Raw genomic sequence first — 26122 nt, forward strand, 5'->3', positions numbered from 1 at the left:
TGGTAGGTTATGAAATACTATGAACATTAAGCAGTGGATTTTATATTTGATCCTGGAGGTGATAGGGAGTCATTGGAGTTAATTAAGTGGAGGGAGAGGGCAACATGACTGGATCCGACCTTTAGGAAAATCACTTTAATGGCTGAGGACAATGAATTGGGGTGGGGAGAGAACCAAGATAAAATGATGTTCTCAAAATCTAGAGAGAAGAAAATATAAAGGAGAAGAGGGTATTCAGGAAGGTCAAAGCCTGCAGAGGTCAAGGAAAATAAGCATTGAGAAAAAGCCATTGAATCATTAGTAACTTGGGAGAGAGCAATTTTGGTGTAATGATGAGGCCTAAAAACAGAATGCAAGGCATTGAGAAGTGAGAGGATAAAGTTATTTATGGTAGATGAACTTTTCAAAGAGTTTATCCACGAAAGGGCTAGTTAATCTACCAGTCATTTGTCACCCTTTCATGTGAATTAGTGGAGATAACTTGATTAAAGCTAATGATGTGCAAGATCAAGGGTATGACCACCTTTGTGCATAGAGAGGCAGATGGTAGAGTATAGCTACCAAGATTTGATTGGATGCTAGATATGAATAGCATGAACCTCAAGTAGAAGTTATTGAGTTATGGAGGCAGGGGAAGAATTTAGAAGTGGCAATGGGGAACAAAGAGTATTTCAACTCTGCTGCCTCAATCAAGGAGCCAAGGAGAGAGTGAAGGTTTTACTGGAAAGGCGGTTAAGGAGATTGTGTCACCTAGAAGAACCATTTTTCAGTAATAGCTAATTCAAGAAAGGAGGATAGGAAAAGATCTAGAATGAAGGGAAGTTTGATGCCTATAGCATTCCACATGGTGCAAAGGAAGGATTAGGTAGTGTTTGTTTGAAACATTATTTGTATCCTACGAGGCTAGTGCACAGTAAATGTTAGTGGCATTGAACACCTAGCTACCATTTTAAGAGGACTGGGAGTTTTAAAGAAAAGGATGAAAATAATTTAAATGTAAATATAAACAAGGGACATTTTCAGGGGTCACAGTGGAAGTATTGTTGGTAGGGAGCCTTCAGTATCTAACTATCCAAAACTAGACCCCAAAAGTGAATAATCCTACTTGAAAACTTTCCTGGAATTGTTTTTAGAAGATTTATGTGGCAGCATGTACAAAATAATTTGGGTGGATTAAATTGGGTATCTCTATAGACTCAGAAAATTAAATATTCTAATCCCACTTCATCCAACTCAGCTCATAGTAGACCTTCTAGTGAATGGATCCTTGAAATGTATAGCCACCATTCTAACTGGCCGTCAATGGGGAAAAGTAGTAAATAATAGCTCGCTGAGACTTGGGAAAAAGGAGGAAAGAAATCTCAAACAACTCTCACAAATTCAGGGAGCTTTATTTCTCTGAAATGGATATAATTTACCAGCCTAAAGATGATGGTGGTTGGCAATCATAGTCAAAAATTAAAATTAAAAAAAGAAACACAAAAAAACCCAAAATGTTTGACTCCATCATTTTCTGTCATTAGAAATTACTTCAAATTATAGCCTCAATTTTTAAAAAAACATTGTTGTTAAAGTTGTATATCAGACCAAATACTACATCTTATGGTTTTTATTAATGGTATTAAAAGATATAGTGTATTTAAATATTAAAAATGCTTCAAAATATAATAAATTATTTTTCATTTTTCAATTGGTTAAGAAAAAAATCTGGGGTACATAGCATTCAATCCAGCTAGTCTCTTAATTAGTACAACATTTTCTGGTATTATAAAGAGACTCCATGGGGCCTGACTTCCAATTGTTAGTTCCTCTGGAAGCTGCTCTTCAATAAATTAATAGTATTCACTATGACAGTGAATTTGTCAGGCATAAGTGCAGGTGGAGTGAAGTTTTCTTGGAAATGAAAAGAGAATTTCTAATCTAACCATCCATCTTCAGACTGTGCCTATTTCACATAGATTCAGACCCTTGTTCTCAGCATCTTTATACATCCTTAGGAAGTCTTTGAAACGAGGAGCACAGCTTAATCTGGCCTCCCCAAAGTGCATTCGGCCTGTGAAGAGGAAATCCCCATTTCCTGGTTTCACTCCACATTCTAATAGTGTCTTGATCTGTCCTTGCCAGCTCTCACTGCTTTCCACAAGCTGAAAGACTTTATTCTTTTGCCTGTACAGTTTGCTGACATGAATGTCAATGATAGATTCTTGTTGTTCTGGTTCATTTGTTACATTCTGGATGGATCCTCTTACCACTAGAAGAGAAAAGGGAGAAAGGAGTCAAAAACATTAAAAACTCTTAAGTAGGAACAATGACTTTATACCTCTTTGAACACAAATCGAAAATAAATAAGACCTGAAAACTTGAACTAGATAAGAAGTCCATCCAGCATTTTACAGATAAAGAAACCAAGGTATAACAAAATGATTTATCTAGGATGACATTAAGTGTTGAGCTGATATTTGAATCCAGATCTGCCTGATTCCAAGGACAGTATCCTGTCCACCTTATGAATCTGCCTCATTCCAGAAATTTTCACATAATAGGGGTCTGGAAAACATGAAGATTGCCTCAGATGCTGTCTTCACCTGCATGATGCGAGGGAGAAAATGGTGCCTCTTCAGATGAAGAATGCTAGGAAATTACATTCAGGAAAATAATGCACCTTTAAGAGACCAAGTGAACAGCATATCTAGACATTCTTTAACTTTAAACTACTTAGGAGTTTTGAAAGATCAGGCAAGCTGTATGAATCTGAGAGTCTGAGTCTACGGTATTAAACATTCACTGAAACAACAAATGTAACATTCTGCAAAATCACCTCGGTAGAACTAACTTGTCAAGGAATACATACCAGAAAAAATGACTGACCCATCAGACCCTTAATAGGATTTGTTCTGTAAAATTTGGACTCAGTCAAGCGGCTGCATTTGGCGACCTAGGCCTCAAGATCATAGTTTCCCCACCCCTGATACAAACATTTGTCCCAACACTTCCAGGTCATTTGTGTTTGTTGTTCAGTCACTCATTCATGTATGACTGGCGATATGTGACCCCACAAAGGTTTTTTTTTTGGCAGAGATACTGGAACGGTTTGCCATTTCCCTCTCCAGTGAGTCTTCATTTTACAGATGAGGAACTGAGGCAAATAGAGGTTAAGTGACTTGCCCAGGGTCACATTGCTAGTACTGGAGACCAGATTTGAACTCAAATCTTTCTGACTCCAGGTCCAGTGCTCTATTCACTGCACCATCTATCTGCTCCATGGTCTATTTTCTCCTAAATATTAGTCTCTGGGGGCAAACTAGCTCAACTTAGCTCATTTCTACATAGCACAGGTCCCATTAACTTCCCATCTAAAAGTGGAATCTAAGCTTCGAAAGTTCTCATCTCAGTTTCCAGAGAGAAAGGGAGGAGTGGAGGAAGGAGGAAAGAAGGAACTAAGGAAGAAAGGAGAGAAAGAATGAAGGGATCCCTACTCACAAGAAGCTTACATTCTAATGGGGGAGAAAACAAATACGTATAAAAGTATTTGCAGAATATATATATATAAAGTGATAGATACAACATTGTTAAATCGATGGTATTTGGGAGGGAGCATGATAGTAGTTGGGGGGGTGGGGCGGTCAGGAAAAGCTTCATGTAAAAGGTAGTACTTAAGCTGCACCTTTACAGGAGGCAGAGGCTAAGAGGAAGTGCGTTCCATTTAGGAAGAATGGTCAATGCAAAGGCATAAGAAATGATCTACAGGGGGCGGCCAGGTGGCTCAGCGAGTAAGAGCACCGGCTCCAGTGTTGAGAAGACCTGGAGATCGAATCCCGGGCTCAGACACTTAGCACCCACCCAGAAACACCTGGCCGTGTAACCTTGAGCAAGTTACTTAACCCTGATTGCTTAAAAAAAAAATGGTCTACAATATGTGTGGAATAGAAAGAAAAAGGCTAGTTTGGCCACACTTTAAAAGGTGGAGAGAGGGTAGTGGGAGATAAAGTTCATATTTAATGTGACTGGAAAGTTAGGTTAAAGAAGATTTTGAAGTACTTAAGAGCTAAACAGAGAAGTTTATATCTGATCCTGGAGGTAATAGGGAAGGGATGGAGTTGCTTAAGTAATAGAGTTGCACAATAAGACCTGCATTTAAGAAAAATTATTTTGGAAGCAGTATGTAGGAGGTACTAGTGTTTGGAAAGACTTTGGCTAAGGTGATGAAATTAGAGGCTACTGCAATAATCTAGGTGAGAGATGATGATGACTTGAACTAATGTCATAGCTTTGTGAGTGTAGAGAAGGGGTTGAATGCATGCACTATTATGGAGATAGAAATGAGACTTAGCAACTGACTGGATATATGAGGTGAAGGAGAGGGAGAAGTCACAGATAATGAAAAAGTTATCTGGAAACCTGGACAAGTGGTTCAACAGAACATTCAACAGAAATAGGAAAGTTGGGAATAGCAAAGTAGTTGTGGGGAAGGGATAATATGTTCAATTTCTGACATTCTGAATTTGAGATATCTCCAAGGTATACAGTTCAAACTGTCTAATAATCAGATTCAGGAATTAAATTCAGGGAAGAGACTGGAGCTGGATACATAGATATGTAAGTCATTTACATAGAAATGATAATTAAAGCTATGGTAGCTAATGAGATTACCAAGAAAGTATAAGAATAGAAGAGAATATGGTCTGGGATAGAACCTTGTGGAATGCTCACAGTTAGGGTATTGTGATATTTATAATGAAAGAGTAAAGGAGATGGAAAAGAAGCTAAACAGTCTGTAAGAGAGGAATGAAGTGAAAGATAGTATTCAAAAAAGAGAGAGGAAAGATTGGCCAGGAGTATATAATCAGCAGTGTCAAATGTAGCAGACAAGTCTTTGGGGACTGAGAAAACACTATAAGATTTAGCAATTTAGAGACCATTGATCATTTTGGAGAGAACAGTTTGAGTAGAGTGATAATGTCAGAAGATAATATTTAAAAGGTTGAGTGAGAAGAGGAGACAATGTTTTTTTTTTAAATATTCTTCCATTGATTAGTTATTTTTAAAATTCTTTTCTTTTTAAATTTTGAGTTCTAAATTCTCTCCCTCCCACAATCTACTCTTTCCACTGAGAAGGCAAACAATATGACATCAATTATACATGTGAAATCATGCAAAACATTTCCATATTAGTCAATTTTTTTAAAGCAAGAAAAATAAAGTCAGAAAGTTTTACTTCAATATGCATGCAGGGGTCATTAATTCTCTCTGGAGATAGAAAGCATTTTTCATTTGCGTCCTCTCTAATTGTCTTCGATCACTATATTGATCAGAATAGCCAAATCTTTCACAGTTGATCACCATTACATTACTGTTACAACATTGCACAATGATCTTCCAGTTCTTCTCATTTTATTTTGCATCATGTTTTTCTGAACCTCTCGCCCCATCATTTTCCACAGCACGATTCCATCACAATCATATGCTAAAACTTTTTAGTGTTCCTGTTTAATTTTTAGTTTTCAACATTCACTTCCATGAGATTTGGAATTCTAAATTTTTCTCCTTCCATTCCTCCCCCATTCCCATCAGCATGCAATATGATATGTTATACATGTACAATCCTTTTAAACATATTTCCACATCAGTCATGTTGTGAAAGAAGACTCAGAACAAAAAGGGAGAACCATGAGAAAGAAAAAAAGAGAGAATAATGTTGTTGCATCTGCACTCAGTTCTTTCTCTGGATGTTGATAGCATTTTCCATCAGGAGTCTTTTGGAACTGTCTTAGATCATCATACCTCTGAGAAGAGCTAAATCTATCAAATTTGGTCATCACACAATGTTGCTATTACTGTGTACAGTGTTCTCCAGGTTCTGCTCACTTCTCTTAGCATCAGTTCATATGTCTTTCTAAGTTTTTTCCAAAATCTTCCAGCTCATCATTTCTTATGGAACAATAGTATTCCATTATATTCATATAGAGCTTGTTCATCCATTCCCCAATTGAAGGACATACCATAAATTTCCAATTCTTTGCCACCACAAAAAAACCTGCTATAAATATTCTTGCCATGTGGGTCCTTTTCCCATTTTAATGATCTCTTTTGGATACAGACCTAGAAATGGTATTGCAAGGTCAAAGTGTATGCAAAATTTCATAGCCCTTTGGACACAGTTCCAAATTGCTCTCCAGAATATTTGGATTGGTGCACATCTCCACCAATAATGCACTGGTGTAATAATGCACAATTTTCCCACATTTTCTCCAACATTTACCATTTTCCTGTTAGTCAGTCTAAGAGTCATTTTGATTTGCATTTCTCTAATCAATAGTGATTTAGAATCCCTTCATGGTCAAGTGTGATTTTAAACATTGGAGCGGGGAGGTGGTACAGTGAATAGAGCACTTGCCCTGGAGTCAGGAGGACCTGAGTTCAAATCCGGGCTCAGACACTTGACATACTTACTAGCCGTGTGACTTTAGGCAAGTCACTTAACCCCAATTGCCCTCCAAAAAGAAAAAAATAGTGATTTACAGCATTTTTTCATATGACTATAGATATCTTTAATTTCTTCCTCTGAAAAATGCCTGTTTTTATCCTTTGACCATTTATAATTTGGGGAATGTCTTGTATTTTTATAAATTTGAATCATTTCTCTCTATATTTTAGAAATGAGACCTTTATCAGAGATACTGGTTGTAAAAATTGTTTCCCAGCTTTCTGCTTCCCTTCTAATCTTGGTTGTGTTGGCTTTATTTGTGCAGAAACTTTTCAATTTAGTGCAATCAAAATCATCCATTTTGCATTTCATTATGTTTTCTATCTCTTGTTTGGTCATAAATTCTGTTCTCCATAAATCTGACAAGTAAACTATTCCTTGCTTTCCTACTTTGCTTATATTATCAGTCTTTATATCTGAATCATGTACATATTTTTCCTTTTCTTCGTATACAGTGGAAGATGTTGGTCTCTGCCTAGTTTCTGACAGTTTTGTTGTTATTTTTGTATTTTCCAGTTTTCCCAGAAGTTTTTGTTACATAATGATTTATTATGCCAGAAACTGGAGTCTTTAGTTTTATCAAATAGTAGATTGTTATAGGCATTGACTCTTGTGTCCTGTGTACCTAAACTGTTTCACTGATGCATCACAATATTTCTTAACTAGTACCAAGCATGATGATTGCTACTTTCTAATACAATTTAAGATCTGGTACAGCTAGACCACCTTCCCTTGCATTTCTTTTCATTAATTTCCTTGATATTCTGGACCTTTTGTTCTTCCAGATGAATTTCTTTATTACTTTTTCTAGCTCTATAAAATAATTTTTTGGTAGTTTGGTATGGCACTGAATAAGTAATTTAATTTAGGTAGAATTGGGATTTTTATTTCATTAGCTCAGCCTACTCAGGAGTAACAGATATTTTTCCAATTGTTTAGATCTGACTTTATTTGTGTGAAAGTTTTTTATAATTGTGTTCATATAGTTCCTGAGTTTTTTTTTGACAGATAGACTACCAAATACTTTATAATATCAACAATAACTTTAAATGGAATTTTTCTATTTCTTGCTGTTGGGATTTGTTAGTTATATATAGAAATGCCAAAGATTTATGTGGGTTTATTTTATATCCTGCAAATTTACTAAAGTTATTTATTATTTCAAGTAATCTTTTACTTGATTCTCTAGGATTCTCTAAGTATAGCATCATATCATCTACAAAGAGTGATAACTTTGTGTCTACTTCATGTATCCTAATTCAATTTTTTCTTCTTTTATTGCTAAATCTAACATTTCTAATACAATATTGATTAACAATGGTGATAATGAACATCCTTATTCAACCCCAATGTTACTGGAAATTCTTCTAGTTAATCACACTTTACATATAATGCTTGCTGATGGTTTTAGGTAGATGCTATCTATCATTTTAAGGAAGGCTCCACTTATTGCTATACTTTCTAGTGTTTCTAATAGGAATGGACATTGCATTTTGTCAAATGCTTTTTCTGTATCCATTTAGATAATCATATGGTTTCTACCAGTTTTGTTGTGGATATGGTCAATTTTGCTGATAGTTTTCCTAATATTGAACCAGCCCTGCATTCCTGGTGAGAACCCTACTTAGCATTATCCTGAAGATAAGTTTTCATAATATCTTTGCTAATATTTTATTTAAAGTGTTTGCATCTATATTCATTAAGGAAATTGTTCTGTAATTTTCATTCTCTGTTTTGACTATTCCCAGTTGAGGTGTCAGCATCATCATGGAAAGAATTAGGTAGGACAGATAGTTTATAGCATTGGAATGAGTTGCTCTTTAAGTGTGTGATAGAATTTATTTGTAAATCCAACTGGCCCTGGCAATTTATTCTTAGGGAGTTCAATGATGGCTTGTTCAATTCCTTTTTCTGAAATGAAGTTATTTCAGTATTTTTTTCTTCTTATGTTAACCTATATAATTTATATTTTTGTAAATATTCATCCATTTAACTAAGATTGTCATATTTATTGGCACACAGTTGTGTAAAATAGCTCTTAATTATTGTTTTGATTTTCTCTTCATTGCTGCTGAATTCACCCTTTCCATTTTTGACGCTGGTAATTTGATTTTCTTCTTTCTTTTTTAAATCAAATTAACTAAAAGTTTACCTACTAGATTGTTTGTTTGTTTGTTTTCATAAAACCAGCTCTTAGTTTCAATTTTATTAACCTCTCCTTTGGTTTTCAGAATTTCTAATTTTGTACTTAGCTGGAGATGTTTAATTTGTTCTTTTTCTAGCTTTTTTAGCTGCATGCCCAATTCGTTGATCTCCTTTTTCTCTATTTCATTCATATAACCATTCAGAGATATAAAACTTTCCCTAAAAATACTATTATGCTATAACAAGTGATGAACAAATGGACTTCAGAGAAACCAGGAAAGACTTACATGAACTGATTCTGAGTGAGGGGAGCAGAACCAAGAGAACACTGTACACAGTACAGTGTGTGAGGACTGATTTTGATAGACTTAGCCCTTCTCAGCAATGCAAGGACCTAAAACAATTCCAAAGGACACACAATGGAAAATGCCAGGCATTTCCAAAGAAAGAGCTATGGAGTCAGAATGCAGAATGAAGCAATTTTCTTTTTTTTTTCTTTCTCGTGATTTTTCCCATTTGTTATAATTCTTCTGTACAACATAACTAATGTGAAGATATGTTTAGTAGGAATGTATGTGGGGTTTCTGTATCAGATTTCATGTCATATTGAGGATGGAGGGGGGTAGGAGGGGGAGAAAATTTAAAATTTTGGGAAGTGAATATTGAAAACTAAAAATAAATAATTTAATAAAAATATAAAAACTTCCACTAAGAACCTCTTTCACTGCATCCCATAAGTTTTGATATGTTTTCCCATTATTGTCATTTTCTTGAATGAAGCTTTTGGTTGTTTCTATGATTTGTTGTTTGACCCATTCATCCTTTTTTTTTTTTTTTTTTGCTTTTTGGAGGGCAGTTGGGGTTAAGTGACTTGCCCAAAGTCACACAGCTAGTTTTTGTGTTAAGTGTCTGAGGCCGGATTTGAACTCAGGTCCTCCTGACTCCAGGGTGGTGTTCTATTCACTGCACCACCTATCTGCTCCCCATTTATTCTTCAGAATTAGATTATTTAAACTTCCAATTAAATTTTAATCTATCTTTCCATGGCTCTTTATTACCTGTAATTTTTATTGCATCAGTATCTGAAAAGGATGCATTTAATACTCCTGCTTTCTGCCTTGGATTGTGAAGTTTTTATGCCTTAATAATGTGGTCAATTTTTGTGTAGGAGCCACATTCCACTGAGAAAAAGGTATATTCCTTTCTATCCCCATTCAATTTTCTCCAGAGGTCAACCATATCCAAACTCTTTCTAAAATTCTATTCATCTCCTTAACTTCTTTCTTGTTTATTTTGTGGTTAAGCCTCAAGGTTTTTTTTTTTATTAACACTTATCTTTATTATTGGCAATTAAGAGCATTTTTTCATGTAGTTGTGAATATCTTGAAGTTCTTTTGAGAATTGTTTGTATTCTTACACCATTTTTCTATTGGGGAATGCATATTAATCATGTGTGTGTGTGTGTGTATGTATATGTATATATATATATATATATATATATATATATATAATATATAAAATATCTTACATTCCAAACTCTTATCAGACAAATTTAATAAAAAAAATTTTCACATTCAACCACTTCCCTCCTTTTCCTAGATGCATTTCTGCTCTTCTGCTGTTAACACAGTATTATCTTCCTTTAGTTCCTTCAATCTTTTTTTAAAGATTATTCCTATTCCTATTCCTGGCTCTCTTATTCCACCTGGCTCTTTTCCCCACACCCCTCATCCCCTCTTCTTACTTTTTTTTTATTTTTATTTTTTTAAAGCAATCGGGGTTAAGTAACTTGCTCAAGGTTACACGGCCAGTTATTTCTGGGTGTGGTGCTGAGTATCTGAGCCCGGATTTGATCCAGGTCATCCTGACACTGGAGCCAGTGCTCTTACTCACTGAGCCACCTGGCCACCCCTAAGCAATTGGGGTTAAGTAACTTGCTCAAGGTTACACGGCCAGGTGTTTCTGGGTGGGTGCTAAGTGTCTGAGCCCGGGATTCGATCTCCAGGTCTTCTCAACACTGGAGCCGGTGCTCTTACTTGCTGGGCTACCTGGCCACCCCTCCTCTTCTTACTTGATATTACCCCTTACTCTACTTCCCTTTAGTTAGTCCCGTTCCATAGTTTTTAAAGTTCATTTTTTGTGCTCCTTTCTCATAAGGATTTCTCTCACTCTCTTCAATATCCATCTTCTCTTTCTGTTTGCCCTAGACTCTAAACCTCTGATTCATGATCCCTATAATAAGTCATCTCTCTTTTGTCTATATTCATTTAATTAAAGCTTCTAAGGTATCCATTCTAGGCTCTTCCCTCCATGCTCATGGAGCCAAATCCAACCATAGGTTCCAACTCCCCCCTGCCCAATACAACAAAACTTTTCAAGCACCAATCCCCCATGCTTTAGCCAGTGCAGGTGCTCATGCCCCTTCACTAATCATGACTCTTCACTCTTAGCAGCATTTATCAGTGGAATCCCATCCTACCTTCAAAGTAAAGCTTTTCTTCCTTTCCCCTCCCTTTGCAGTCTTTCCATCTTTCTCCTTCCCCACTCTCCTGGTCTTTTCTGAGACCACAGAAGTCACCTTCCTCTCATTGCTAGCCCTTCATATGAACTGCATCACTCACTTATCTCTATTACCTTGTTCCCCTCTCTTCCCTTTTCTGCATCTGAAAAAGCAGCATTCCCCTATGGGCAGGTGTCACCATTTTCTATTCGTAATATAAACTGCTTCTCTACTGTTACCTCTACCAGATTTTGTTCTTCACCCCATGTTCTTCCATACATTTATGAAGAAGTCTTATCCATCTTCTTCCTGTACGATTAAGCTCAGATTTGGAGGATAGTTCACCGTACAGCATCCTAAGCTGTACGGCTCTTCAGAACATTATTTCTTTCCCTACTATGTTTTCTAGTGGGTGTAGAACAGTCTTGTGTTGTTCAAATGTCCTTTCTTTTGTATTTGAAGGTCTCTTTCCTGATGTCTTTCAGAACTTGTTCCTGAATTGTTCAATCAACTACTGTGTGTCTTGGAGTTTGCAGTCTTAGCTTTTGATTTTTGTTGTTTTTGTTTGTTTTCTTCTTTAGGTGATCTCTGAATTTCTTTAATTGGAATTTCATTTTCTATGTTTAGAAGATTCTGGGTAGTTCTGTTCTGTTGTTTCCTCCATCGTGCTGTTAAAGATTTTTGTCCTATCATATTTTTCTGGGAGATTTGTGATTCTTAGGTTGTCTCTGTACATCATGTCTTTGAGACTATATGTTTTGCATAAATAATGAACATATTTTCATTTAATGTTATAATGTGCTATGTGGTCTCTCATTTCTCTGTATTTGCATTCCCAATCTATTGTACTCTCTTGTTTCTTTGGTAAAACTCACCATTACTGCTTCTAATTTTTCTATTCTCTTTGTTATTTTTGCTGTGCAGGACATAAATTCTGCTCTCATGATTCTTATTTCCCTTTCAAACCACTAAGGAATAGTGTGTTGTATTTCCATGTTCTTCTCAGAGTCTACTGAGTCCTCTGTCTCATCAAGTGCTGTGTCATTTTGCTTTATCTTCAAAGTCTTGTGTTTTCTTTCCCTTCCCCCCCCTTATTTTTCCTATCACTCACTTTCTGACTCCTTTCCCTCTGATTATGTTTTCCTTGGGGGATGTATCTCAAAGCATCTGCGTCTCCTCCAAAAATGGGCATTCCATAGTTCTAGGTCTCTGCTCCAAATTACTTTTGGGTGGCTAAAATAGAGCCTAGCTGAATGTTGTGCTCTTTTCCCACCTTCCCCTACACAGTGTTCTGTCTTACTCCTTCTATTCCTCAGTTCTCTAGCCCAGCACAGGCATTACTGGGACGACTTATTTGCTCCAGTACTGGCATTTCAGAATTTTGAAGTACTGGTGCTTCCAGGTTGCACTCCCTCAAAGGGTTTTGCTCCTGAAGGGTTGTGGCCAAACTGGCTGTTAAGGCATGAACAAACTTCCATAGCCTGGTGTCAGGTTCTCCATGCACTCCATGCCAAATAGGAGAAAGAGAAGGGTGAGAGAGAGGTGCTGAGTGAGCTCAGGATAAGTGAGTCTCATTTATGATTTATTTTTGGTGGTTGTGGAGAGTAGTTCTTTACCATCTTTTGGATTCTGAGTCTTTAGCATATTATTTCTGTTTTGGAGAGGTTTGAGAGATTGTCGGGATTGGAGAAAATGTCTAATTCATCTTGTTGCTCACATGAACCAGAAGTCCTGTATCATTTTATTCTAATCTTGAACTTGAACTATATAAGACCAGCCTAAATCCAGTGAGGTCATGGCTACATAGTGACACTCCTGCTTTTTTTTAACCCAGACCAGTGATTTCATTCAAACACAGAATCCCTAGTGAGAAAACTCCATCAATGCAGATGAGCAACAGTTCTGTAATTGTAGTCTTAACTAGCCACTGGGAGCTGTAAGAGGTTAAATTTCTTGAGGGTTACTTAGTGTGTATCAGAGATCAGGTCATCCTGCTCCCAAGACTAACTCTCAAAGCACCATATCATACCGCCTCTCTGTGCCCTTGAAGCCTAAAAATTTCAATCCTAGTTCTGCTACATGGTATTAGAAGCACCTGGGCTCTATGGATAAGTAAATAAGTGCCCTGAAGAGGTAGGAGCAATGCTAATATTTCACAAACTCTAGTAAAGTTGGTGTTTACTTACCAAAGTCACTAGTGCAGACAGCTAAGAGGACTTCTGTGTCACTGCAAGGGCGACATGGAACTGTAGAAAAAAATAAATCCAAGAAAAGCAATTTAAAATCATCTAAAGGTGTCTTCTGTGTCAAGGGACTGGAAAGGGAAAGAAGAGTCTTAAGGACAGCACAGTATGCAAATCCTTCCTAGTTTTCTCCTAATTACTTTTAGAACAACCAGCAACACACTGCTAACTCTCCTCAATGTTTTTATATTAATATTCATAGCTGGACAGATTATAGAAAATAAGTCCAATGGATACTTTATAGATCAGGAGCATTCAACAAAGTTGCAGAAAAAAAAACAGTTTTTCTGCTCTGTATCTCTAACAAAATACCAAAGATAGATCAAAGGAATATATTCTAAAGGATGTCAAGGCCCCGTGGGAAGCCTAAAACAGTCATGATTAGTACAAGAATCTCATTTAACCAGAGGTACAACTTTGAGCAACTTCAACCACCCAGAATAGAGTCTAAATGTGGAAGTGAAACAAACACTATAGGTTGTCAATGTCCTTCTAAAACTATGGCAGCTCAAGTGTATTCTGATCGGGACAGAGTAGTATAATTTAAAAACTTTATAAAGATCACTTATGATCTTTATTAACACTTCTTCTCAGTATGGTCTAAGGTAATTTTGACCTTTTTTTGATGCAATACTGCACTGTTAATTCATATTAAGCAACACATTTAATCTTCAGATCAAGAGCTGTTGTCTAAACATGCCTTCCCAATCTAAACTTTTTGAACCCAAATATAAGACTTTACATTGACCACTATCAAGTTTTTAATTGTGATTTAAGCTAGGCCCAATATTTTAGCTTATCAAGGTATTTTGGGATCTGAATCTGTCATTTAATATCTTAGTTATCCTTCCCAACTTCCTGTCGTTTGAAAGAGACCAGCATTGCTATGACTTCATCCAAACTACTAATAAGAATTATTAAATATCACAAGGCCAAACAACATAGGTGTAAATGCCTGAGATACTTTACCACAGACCCTTATCCAAGTTGACATCTACTCAGTTTCTACTCTTTTGATTTAATCATTCAACAAGTTCTAAGCCCATCAAACTATATTACCATGTAGAGAATATATTACATCTTATCAAAAATAAAAGATTTTTGTTAAAAGCTTACTGAAATCTACATATGCTATTGACTATAGCAGTGGTGTCAAACTCAAATAGAAATGCAGGAAGTTGTCACATGTGGAATTTATCAAAAAGGTAAACTGAGGCGATTCTCCAAGCAAGATAACAGTTTATTAATGGGTCACCAAACCCATTAATAAAAGGGTCAATGACTTGTTTCCTTTTATTCCAAAGCACAAGAATTGATGCATCTCATTTTTATAAGTTTAGAACAAAGGACAGCCAGTATCTAGGGGTGAGGAATCATGATTGGTTACATTAAACAAAGTAGGCGCATCCCCACATGGGATGAAAACTACCTTTATCTTTTGTAAATTTTAATTTCTAGCTCCATCCTGAGGTCACTGACAGGGACCCAGGCATGTAGATTCAGTGGCAACTGGAGGATAAGACCACTTTTTAAATATTAAAAATGGGAAGGGGTCCAGCTTCTCAAGGATAACACACAAACCTATGCTGAGATAATGCTTTGTGACAATACCAAGAACAGAGATTTTCTTTAACCAACAGTCAATGTGGGAAAGCTTAAGCCTTTATATCTAATTTCAGAGAGGGGAAGATTGAACTTTTGTTCATATGAGATTCTTCACTCAAAACAGAGAAGAGACTTTAGGCCTGTTAAATAAAATACAAAATATGGTTACAGAATAAAACCACTTACAAAGCAAAAACAAATATAAAGTCAATATTAATTTTCACAGAGACATCATTCCATATATATTGATGCATCTTGAACATATATTGACTTAGTTTTAAAATATAATATTACCTATTTTGTTGATTTTGTTAAATATTTATCAATTACATTTTAATCTGGTTCAGGTCAAAGTTGAGAGTGTTGTGTGCTGTATATTTGACACCTCTGGCCTATGGCATTGTCATAATCTCAGTTTCATTGCTTCTATTTACTTGCCACCTTTCTCTCCACCCTACTCGTTTCTGGCTTCAATATGTGTTGTTTTTCCCCATTAAAATGTAAGTTCCCTAACTGTAGGACTGTTTTGTTAGCTTGTATTTGTATCACCAGTGCTTAGCATGATATCTTGCACATAAAAAGCACTTAATAAATGCTTTATATAACTGTATTTGCAACAACAGATGTAGGAGTAAAGCGCTTCCAGGATTAAAAGATTCCCATTTCTGGTTCTAAGAATATTTTCTGGCAAATAGAGAACTATCTCAATCTGTGGAGACAAATATGAATGAGAGTCCTAGGTATGGCTCTTAATCTATACATATTTCTTATTTTTCTTTTGAATACCTGGGATAATTCAAAATTCTTTCCAAATCTCTTTTTTTCTTTTTGTCCAGGTGTTCTCTCCTTAAACATATCTCACTTAAGGGTACTCTATATTTTCCAAATCCAGTGCTTCCAAGTGATTATAGAATAATGAACTCATTGGCATTTTGTCACGTTTCATTTAAAATGCCTACCACAAACCCAACTTACATTTTTATGAATAGTAGGCATTCATTATCTGTCTTACCAGATCCATCCTCAGAAGCCAGACAAATTAAAAAATATCCAATTTCCTTTCTTAATTTGAGGCTGTAGGGATAGGAGAAGAGAAGAAAAGAAGGAAGTCTATATTTTGCTTTGTGTATATGTAGGTTTTAAAAAGTGCTTTCTTAATGTAGGGAAACAAAGATCTAATGGAAAGCAATGATCTAACATGATGCAACCTGAATTTCCTGTTGGGGAGGTGGCCTTAGTAGAGCAAGAAAAATATATTGCCTAATAGTCAGACTTACTGGGTGGAACATCAGCAAATTTGCCATGACTCACTGGTTAGTTTTGCTTACTCCTTGACTTCTATTAAGTTAACAGGAAAAAGAAAAACACAAAAAATGAGCAACTTATTTGATTGTTTTCAACTTCAATTATGTTCAATTAAGTATCCTAATAAAAGGCATTATTTTACCTGATTCCCACAAGGCTCAAAAATCTATAACTAGCCTAGTGTTTTCATCTAGTGCTCCCCTGAGCAAGATACCCAACTCTGTATTGAAGTAATCTTCAATAATTCACGGAGTCTAATAAGAGGTTGCATAATCTTCAAACATATTTCAGTGTTCCATAATCACAAATGAAGGCAAGAGAAGGGAAATCATCAGCCCCATAAAATGATGATTGAAGATCTAAACAGGTGCAGAAAGAAGCTTCAGAAGGGTGTGGTTGAATTTGTCTGAACAAAGCGAACACAGAAAAGAAGCTGGCCAAGATTAACATTTGCAGTGTTTCCTTTCCCTAACATTCTCCAGAACTTTGTTCTACTAGCTATTATTAAATAATAACTAGTCATTCTGAGAGTCATCTCAGTTTTTTGAGTGGAGAAACTTAAAAAGTCATAGAAATGGTTGACAGTCATTTACTCTGCCCTATAATATTTAGTTTTGCATAGGCTCAAAACTAGTCTGATTATATAAAGAAGGGAATAAAAATACAACACATTAGTGGTGGAGTCATATGTAGAAATAGATGTTAGCCTTCCTGGTCATTTCTTCCAAGAGTAGGATCTTTCCCTAACCATGGAGTTAATATTTTAAAATTGAGATTTAATCAATTGAAAATCACTGGCCTTATTGTACCCTACTGCTCTGGGTATGTTACAATTTCCTCCCAAATCAACCAGCCAAAATGGGTTAGCCAAAAAGGGCCAAATGGGTTCAAGTTTTACCTCTAATACATAGAGGTAATGTGATGCTAGGCAAGTCACGCAATCTCTCAGTGCTTTAGTGCTTTCCTAAGACTATAACTTGCAGAGATGGAATGACCTTTATTAGTAGAGGGAGTACATATGATAATTCCTCATATCAATAAAATCACATCTGTTCCTCTTCTCTCCCCACACAAAAGAACTTGTACAAAACCCAATTGTGAGGTTTTCTTTTAACTGCTTAATATTTATATGTATATATATATATATATATATGCTTAATGATTATATATATTTTTTTCTTTTAAAAGAGATCTCATTTTAGGAGGGTGCCCTAATATTCAGATTTATACAGTAGTTTATTACTATATTGCTTAATTTTTAAATTTCTTGCTAAATAAAAGTGCAATTCCCAATTCTTAAAAGTTTAGTAGTTGTTATTTATACATCTATTTCTATTCTCAGAATATCTGCACATGTATTGAAGTCAAGGAAATTAAAAATAATTGCTCAGGACAGACAGTGGAATTTCTTCCCAAAAAGCTAAGTTTATAAAAGTAATAGAATGTTGCCTGTTTTGGCAGCATATATACTAGAATTTATGCAAGGATGACACAAATATTCTCAAACTATTCTACAAAACAATAATCATTAAAACTATTTGGTATTTGTTAAGAAATAGGGAAGATAATCAGAGTGGAATAGATTAGATAAACAATACATAGAAGCAAATGAGCATATCAGATCAACAATACATCAAACATCAAACATAATAAACAAATTAGAGGAGCAAGACAAAAATTAATTTCTAGAATTATGTACAGGGAAAAGTGTTCATGACCAAACAGGAGAAAGGGATAATAGCAGAAGGTAAAACAGTTTTGAGTACTAATAAAATTGAAAAGTTTTCACAAAAACAAAACCAATAAAATTAAAAGAGAAGCAAGTACCTGGGGGAAAATGTTTGTAATAAGTTTCTCTGATATATGCTTCATTTCTAAGATATATGGGAAAATAATTCTAATTTATAAGAATATGAACCATTCCCCAAATGTTAGGTCAGAGGATGTTGTGGTAGGAGAGTTTCCTGACTCAGCTCCCCTGCCCTTGACATAGCTTTCTCCCCAAGCAACTTCCTTTTGCCCCAGCTCCTCTAGCAGTTTCCCTGGCGATTTCTCCCCTCACAAAACCTGATTGATCTCAACTTCTCTAATGTGCTCTCCTCACAACAAAAAGCCCAAGACAGGTAGGTTCAGGGCCTCCTGGAGTTGGTTGGTGCCAGAAACTATATGAGTCACTATATCCTAATGATTACCAGACACATTTCCAGATGGAGATGATGAGGGTGAGGAGGTGCGGAGTGGGGAGGGATAATATCCAGAGAAGCTAAGTGTCACTGTATCCTTATGCATCTTTGTTGCATGTCCGTGCTGTGTTAGGGCAAAGTATTAAATGTTCAGGGTTTCATTTCATCCCGATATCAAACCTGAACTTTGGTGCAGTATAAACAAATATACAAATCTGTGGCTTTAAAGTCACATCTACAACAAATATGAATAAATTTTTTAGAAGAAAAAATCCAAGCCACATAAAAAAGCCTATGCCATATAGGAAAAAAAATGCTTGAAATCATGAGTAAATAGAAGAATTCAAGTGAAAATAAATTTGAGGTTTGACTTTGTACCTCTTATACTGAAATATTTGAGCAAAAAAAAAAAGTTAAGAAAATGACAAATAGGTATAGAGGGCTGAGTCAGGAAGACCAGAGTTCATATCACCTCAGTCACTTACTACCTGTGTGACTCTGGACAACCCAAAAACTTTCAGTTTAAGTTTTATCAGCTGCAAAATAAGGATGTTGGACTTTATTGCCTCTAAAGTTCCTTCCATGGTGAAGTAGAAGCAGACCCTCTGAACTGCCACAGCTTCCACCTTCCCCAATCAATGTAAAAAGGGGACTCTGAACAAACTTTGGAGCTGCAAAACCCGCAAATTGACACAGAGAAGCTAACCTCCCACTAAGGACAGCCCGGCAAGCCAGCAGGAATAGGCCAGTGCAGCACGTGAGCCAGAGGTTTTAGCCCCAGGGTGGGTCTGACCAGTCCCAAGCAGGAGGGACTCCAGATCATCAGTAGCTCTGGCCATTTCCAGAATTATCAACACATAGATGCGAAGGACCAAGTGAGAGGTGATTGCAGTCTGGACTTTGGGACCCAGTAAGTGGGAATGCATAGGCTTTTGCCCCCGGGGCAAGAAACCCCTGAGCTACCTGGCACAGCCAGCCAGCGCCAAGTGGCAGCTTCAGCTCCTGGCCTGCAGAGTGTAGGGGGACCAAGCGACCAGTCTGAAGAGTAATTGCTCTTGCTTTAACCTGCTTGGATCTGGATTGCAGTCTAGGGTGGAGGTCCAGGGGTATGTGTCCAGCTCGCCAGAGCCTATGGTGGCCTCACAGAAGGCACCCATCTAATACCTCCGGCAACTGAGAAAACCCCAGCATTTGGGACGAAAGCTCCCCTGTCTGGTGGCAGACTCCTACTGTGGCAAAAAGTCCAAAGGTCAAGTGACTAAGAGGTGACATGACCAGGCAAAGGAAACAAAGCACACAGAAGATTCCAACATCAGACTCCTATTTTGGGGACAAAAAGGAGCAAAGTATGGAACAGGAGAAAGACAGTGAAGTCAGAATTCCTGCACCAAAAGCTTCAAAGGAAAATATAAGCTGGTTGCAGGCCATAGAGGACCTTAAGAAGCAGATAAGAGAAATGGAGGAAAAATTGGGAAGAGAAATGAGAACAATGCAAGAAAATTACAAAATGAGAGTCAACAGCCTGACTGAGGAAAATCACACTTTAAAAAATAGACTAACTCAAAAGACAAAAGAGGTTCAAAAAGGCAATGAGGAGAACAATACCTTAAAACACTGAATTGGCCAGATGGAAAAAGAATCTCAAAAGCTCACTGAGGAGAATATTACAAGCAGCCAGGAAGAAACAATTTGAATATTGTGAAAACACAATCAGGATAACACAGGATCTGGCAGCTTCTACACTGAGGGATCAAGGGGCTTGGAATATGATATTCTGGAGATCAAAGGAGCTGGGATTAAAACCAAGAATCAGCTACCCAGCAAAATTGAGTATCATGTTTCAGGGGAAAATATGGTCATTCAGTGGAATAGAAGACTTTTGAGCATTCTTGATGAAAAAAACCAGAGTTGAATAGAAAATTTGACATTCAGATACAAGAAGCAAGAGAAGCATGAGAAGGTAAACAGGGAAAAGAAATCATAAGGAACTTATCAAAGTTGAACTATTTACATTCTTACAAGGTTAAAACAATAACTGTAACTTATGAAACTTTTCTCAGTATGAGAATAATTGAAGGCAATAGAAATGGTGTGTGTACACATACATATATATGTGTATATAGGAGGGTATATGGGCATATAAATACATATGTGAGTATATATATGTGTGTGTGTGTGTGTGTGTGTGTGTGTGTGTGTACAGGTATACATAGACAGAGGTCACAGGACCAATTGAATAGGAAAGGATTATACTTAAAAGGTGAAATTGAGGTGGGAAAGGAATATAATGAGAGGAGAGGGGAGAGATAGAATGGGATAAATTAATAGAAGAGGCAAGGGAAAACTGTTACAATGGAGGAGAAGAAGAGGAAGGCAAAAGGGAATAGATCAACCTTTTTCTCAATGAATTTGGCTCAGGGAGGGAATAACACACATATTAAATAGGGTACCTCACCTTACAAGAGAGTAGGGGGAAAGGGGATGAGAGAGGGGATCATGGAAGGGAGGGCAGGCTGGGGGGAGGGAAGTTGGAAGCATCCACTTTTGAAAAGGAAACAGTATCAAAGTAGAGAATAGAACAAGTAGAGGGTGGAATAAAATGGAGGGAAATATAGTCAGTATTTCACAATATATCCGCTATGGAAATGTTTTGCATAGCTACACATGTACAACCTATATTGAATTGCTTATCGTCCCAGTAAGGAAGGGTGAGGAGAGAGGTAGGGAAAGAATCTGGAATTCAAAGGTTTAAAATCAAATGTTTTAAATATATATACATATATATTATTTTACGTGTAACTGGGAAATAAGATATACAGACATTGGGGAATAGAGATCCACTGTGCCTTACTGGAAAGTTGGAGTGGGGATGGGGGAAGATATGGGAGAGCTGATTGAATCTGCTGATTGAGGGAGGGGATACTCAGTGGGATCACTGTTTTGTGGTGGTGTGGGGAGAAAATTTGTAACTGAAAATCTTGTGTAACTGAATGATGTAAATTAGAAAAATTTAAAAAGGAATAAAAAGAAAAAAATACTTTTCAAATTTTGTCTCTGTGAAAATGCATTAATCCTGGTTCTTCTGTTTCCTTCTCAGACTCCTGTGGCTCAATAGGAGATATTCCCCAAGGTTTGGTTCTTAGCCAACAATGATTTATTTAGCCTTTACTTTTTTTTCAGTCTTTCTCATGACTTCAGCTGTCACTCTGTGTTGATGAGAACATAGGCCAAGATCTTCTGTTATGCCTTAAATCTCCTGGTGAGCATAGTGTTTCTCCGGAAGGAAGAAAGCAAGGGGCTAGACTGGGCATCTTCTATCTGCCCCAAAGAACTTCTGCTTTCCCCAAAGTAAGAACTTCCATCTATGCCAACACAAGACAGCTTCCACCTCCTTCTACCAGCCCAACCACCTACCTGGGAGTTGGATCTCTGGTATAAAGGGGAACTACCCTTTGACATCAGGTACCTGTCCTTTGAGGGAAGAATAAAGTTGGTGGAGAATGGGACTTCTTTCTCCTACTGTGCAGGTTCAATTTCCATCTTCTGCTGTGTAATTTTCCTATCTAACCTCCACCCTTCAGAGAGAAGAGGAATAGCAAAACAGGGTTTTTTTCATTTTTCATTTTTTCATCAGATCTTATCATTTCACCAAAATTACTCTCTCTCCAAATCCAGAAACTTCTGCAGGGCTTCTTCAATGGCAAAGGGCTCAATAAGAGTTTCATTTCTCATGAGGCTCTTGCTTATAGTGTAGCTGTCCAGGTAGCCATCTTGTTTGTAAATAAATCTAAGAATATGTAGGACTTACAGTTGGATGTCACTACTCTTTACTTGAGCAGCTTTTCCAGAGGACTGCTGCTGTGAACAGCTTTCAAGGTTCTGATTATATAGTATAATCAGAGCAAAAATCAGAGGAAAACATTCACAGAGAATCAAGGTACAGCACTCACAATCTTACAACTTATCACAGAAAATCAAAATAACAGCATTCACCATGTCACAACTCAACAATTTATCACGAAAATGGCCACATAGTTTTCACCACAGTGTTCACATAGTTTTAAACAAAGTATATTCATTTAGTCAATCACAAAATCCTTAATTCAATCACAAAGTACAAAAGTCAAAGTTCTCCACCTCTAGGTCACAGTAAATCATAATCTTCTCAGTCAGTACACAGAATCCAAGTAAAGTCTTCTTTCAGCTTGACTCGAGGCTGGCTCTCAGATTCTGTGGTTCCTCTTCCATGGTCCCAGCTCCAAATGTCACCTGGGTTCAAAGGCAGGTAGCTCCCAGTTCCTTGTACAACTCCTTATCCAGTTCTTTGTTCAGTTCCCATTCCATATCAAAGTTCACCGTGTTCAGTCCACCTCAAGTCCTTCACAGTTCTTGTTTGTGGGAAGACGAAGCTTGACAGAGCCGCAATAATATTCGTGCACATTGCTGACACCATCATCAATTCACTATCTGCCTCTCAAATCAATTCAGATCCACCAACAAGGTCTGGGAACTCAACACAAATCATCAAAATAGAAATCAACACAGACACACAAACAAGGTCCAAGAGGTCAGCATCAGTAAAATTCCAGAACCTCCAAAACCCTCCTCCAGGACTTCTGTAAACATACAACCAGAAAATCCTCTTCAGGGCTTCCAGTAAGGTCCCAGAGCTTATGTACAAAATATCACAAACCATCATCAACACAGACAGAGCAGACAAACAGAGTGCCGGGATACCACAAGTTTTCTCCTTCTTGACTCTGCCACCACAAGAGTACTCTTCTCAGTTTTGCTCAATTCTCAGTTCAGTCTTGAGTCCAGCAGGATCTACCTTGCCTCCACGATGCTTATCCCAAGAAGTTCTGTCTGTCCAGCTTGTGCTCTTCCTTATATATGGTCATTAGCTCCTCCCGTTCCTGTTGCAGGAGTTCATGAGTTCTAGGGTTCACAAGTTGAGGGGTTCACAGTTCTGTTTCTTAACAGACTTGATACAAGGCTCAAAAGAAACTTGAACTGAAACAAAGTGTGAACTACTTCTGTGCTTGCCATTATAAAATTGCTGGTGAAGTTATGACAGTTCTGATTAAACACTATACCACCATCCCCACCAAGCAAATACAGACTTTTACCAACTACTCAGACAACTAACCTCGTGTACGGATTCAAGTTTATAAAGATGAGGGAACAATTACAAAAGGACAACAGCCTATTTGACAAATCTGAACTCATAGCAATTTTTCCTGTCCCCAGGGATGTTCCTCAGATTGAAGTGACATTTGGCATTAATACAAATGGCATCCTCAATGTTTCTGCTGTAGATAAGAGGACAGATAAGGAGAATAAGATCACTAAGACAGAAGGTCCTCTGAGCAAAGAAGACATTGAGCATATGGTCCTGGAGGCTGAGAAACACAAGGCTGAAATGGGAAGTAGAGGGACAAGGTGTCTTCCAAGAACAATCTTGAATTTTATGCTCTCAATAGCAAGGCTTCAATAGAGGATGAGAAAAGCCACAGGAAAATTGGTGATGGAAGACAAACATTTCTCCCTCTTTATTACTTTACTTGGTGATATTATGAACTCCCATGGATTTAATTACTATGCTGCAGGACAGCTAGGCAGTACAGTGGACAGAGAACCCAGTCTGGAGTCAGGAAGACCTGATTTCCAATCCAGCCTCAGACACAACTAGTAAGCTGTGTGACCCTAGGCAAGTCACTTAACCCTGTTTGTCTCAGTTCCTGAAAAATGATCTGGAGAAGGAAATGGCAAACCACTCCAGTAACATTAATTAGGATCATTAAGAGTCAGACACAATCAAAACATCTCAATATCAACAACAAATGCTATAATTCTCAAATTTACTTATCTTGCCCCAGCCTGTTTGCTACGTTCCAATTGCCCATCTCCAACTTCCTTTCAGACATTTCAAACTTAATATTCATTAGATATCTTAAAATGAACATATCTAAAACAGAACTCACTACCTTTCTCCTTAAACACTCCTTCCAGTTCTATACTCCCTCAGAGCAACACCATCCTCCCAGTACCTCAGGCTCACAAGCTAGTAGTTGTCCTTGATGCCTCACTATCTCTCACCTTCCTTATCCAAATTGTTGCCAAGGTTTGTCAATTTCACCTCTTCAACATATACATCCCCTTTTCCCCTCTGATACCACCACCATTCTAATGCAAGCCCTCATCACCTCATACCTTGACTATTCCGATAGGCAATAGTGGTTCTGCCTGCCTCAAAACTTTTCTCACTTCAATCAGCTACCAAAATGACTTTCCTAAAGCACAGGTCCAATCATGTCCCTCCTCTCCCTACTCAGCAATCTCCAGTGGCTCCCTATTGCCTCCGGGATAAAATAAAAAATATTCTGCTTGGAATTCAAAATATTCATAACCTCACTCCCTCTTACCTTTCCAATCTTCTTATACCTTAATCTTCAATTTGATCCAGTATCACTGGCTTCCTGGCTATGCCACAAATAAGATATTTTATTTTCAGTTCTGGGCATTTTCTCTGGTTCTCCCCTATGCCTGGAATGGTCTCCCTCCTCAACTCCACCTACTGACTTCCCTAACTTCCTGGAAGCCTTTCTCAATCTCTCTCAATTCTAGTGCCTTCCCTTTGTTCATTATTTCCTTTTTACCCTGTATATGTTTGTTTTTACCTGCAAATACTTTACAAAGTAGCCCTTTAACAATTCCAAATTAAGTTATATGCTTAAAAAAAAAGAAAAAGATATTAAAAATTATTTTGATATGCCAAATATACTGAAAGCAAAAGGATTCAATGAGCTAGATGTAGCAAGATGAAAGAAGTAACTCTGGGGGAAAAATAACTGTTTTACCTCATTTTTTTCAGTAACAAAACGATCTATCATTTAACATAGGTTATAACACTTAAATAACTCTTCTATAAAACTAGCAAGCATTGCCCTCTTTGTAAGTAAACATGATTACATTTAGCTCTTCAAAGGTGTCTGACCTTTGAGCAAGATTTCAGCATTACTAACATCTGAACACTGTGACATTTAAGTAGAGGGAAGGAAGAAACACCAGGGAGAAAAAGAAAACTTAAATGTTTGACAAATACTGAATTAAACTGATTTTATAAAGGAATCTTCTAAAAATGATTATTGAGATTTAAAAAACAGATTGTATATAGACTTTAAAAATAAGCTGTTGGCCTGGGTTCTACCATGTTTCCCCGATAATAAGACCTATCTCGAAAATAAGCCCTCCCCTTACTGTGTAAGATTCCTCTAAAATAAGCCCTCCCCCGAAAATAAGCCCTATTGAGATTGCTACTGTAGTGAAGGTGATCCCCTGCGCTACACGCTACATTACGGTACCCTCTGTATGCACCGTCCCCCCCCCCGGGTGAAATGCACGCCGCGCTCTGAGCTGCATCCAATCAGAGCTGCAGCAGTGAGCACGTCATCCTGTTTTCCCCAGTGATTTGCTTGCTGGCGCCATTGAGAGCAGTGCTGCGGAGGAGAGCTGAGGCAGGACAATATAAGCCCTCCCCTGAAAATAAGCCCTCTGGTGTTTTTCTTTCCAAAAAATATAATAAGACAGTGTCTTATTATCGGGGAAACACAGTATGTATGATTCTAACAATTTTGTCCGTCACTCACTATATGGC

At 37.2% G+C, this 26122-nt stretch overlaps 1 protein-coding gene across 7 annotated transcripts in view; it reads right to left on the reverse strand.

The window, feature by feature from the left end:
- Nucleotides 1–1374: 1374 nt before the first annotated feature.
- Nucleotides 1375–26122, reverse strand: part of METRNL (meteorin like, glial cell differentiation regulator) — a 31144-nt gene continuing 6396 nt past the window's right edge. For all 7 annotated transcript variants that reach the window (XM_069076632.1, XM_069076631.1, XM_069076636.1 and 4 more), the window contains 2 exons: nt 13316–13375; nt 1375–2251 (listed from right to left, as the gene is read on the reverse strand). In XM_069076632.1, coding sequence (XP_068932733.1) covers nt 1935–2251; nt 13316–13375 — 377 coding nt within the window. In that variant the 3' untranslated portion in view covers nt 1375–1934. The remainder of the gene's footprint in view (nt 2252–13315; nt 13376–26122) is intronic.

Source organism: Petaurus breviceps, unplaced genomic scaffold (genome assembly GCF_028583685.1).
Source record: "Petaurus breviceps papuanus isolate PSGF00001 unplaced genomic scaffold, PetGlider_PUasm1.0 90925, whole genome shotgun sequence".
Lineage (NCBI taxonomy): Eukaryota > Metazoa > Chordata > Mammalia > Diprotodontia > Petauridae > Petaurus > Petaurus breviceps.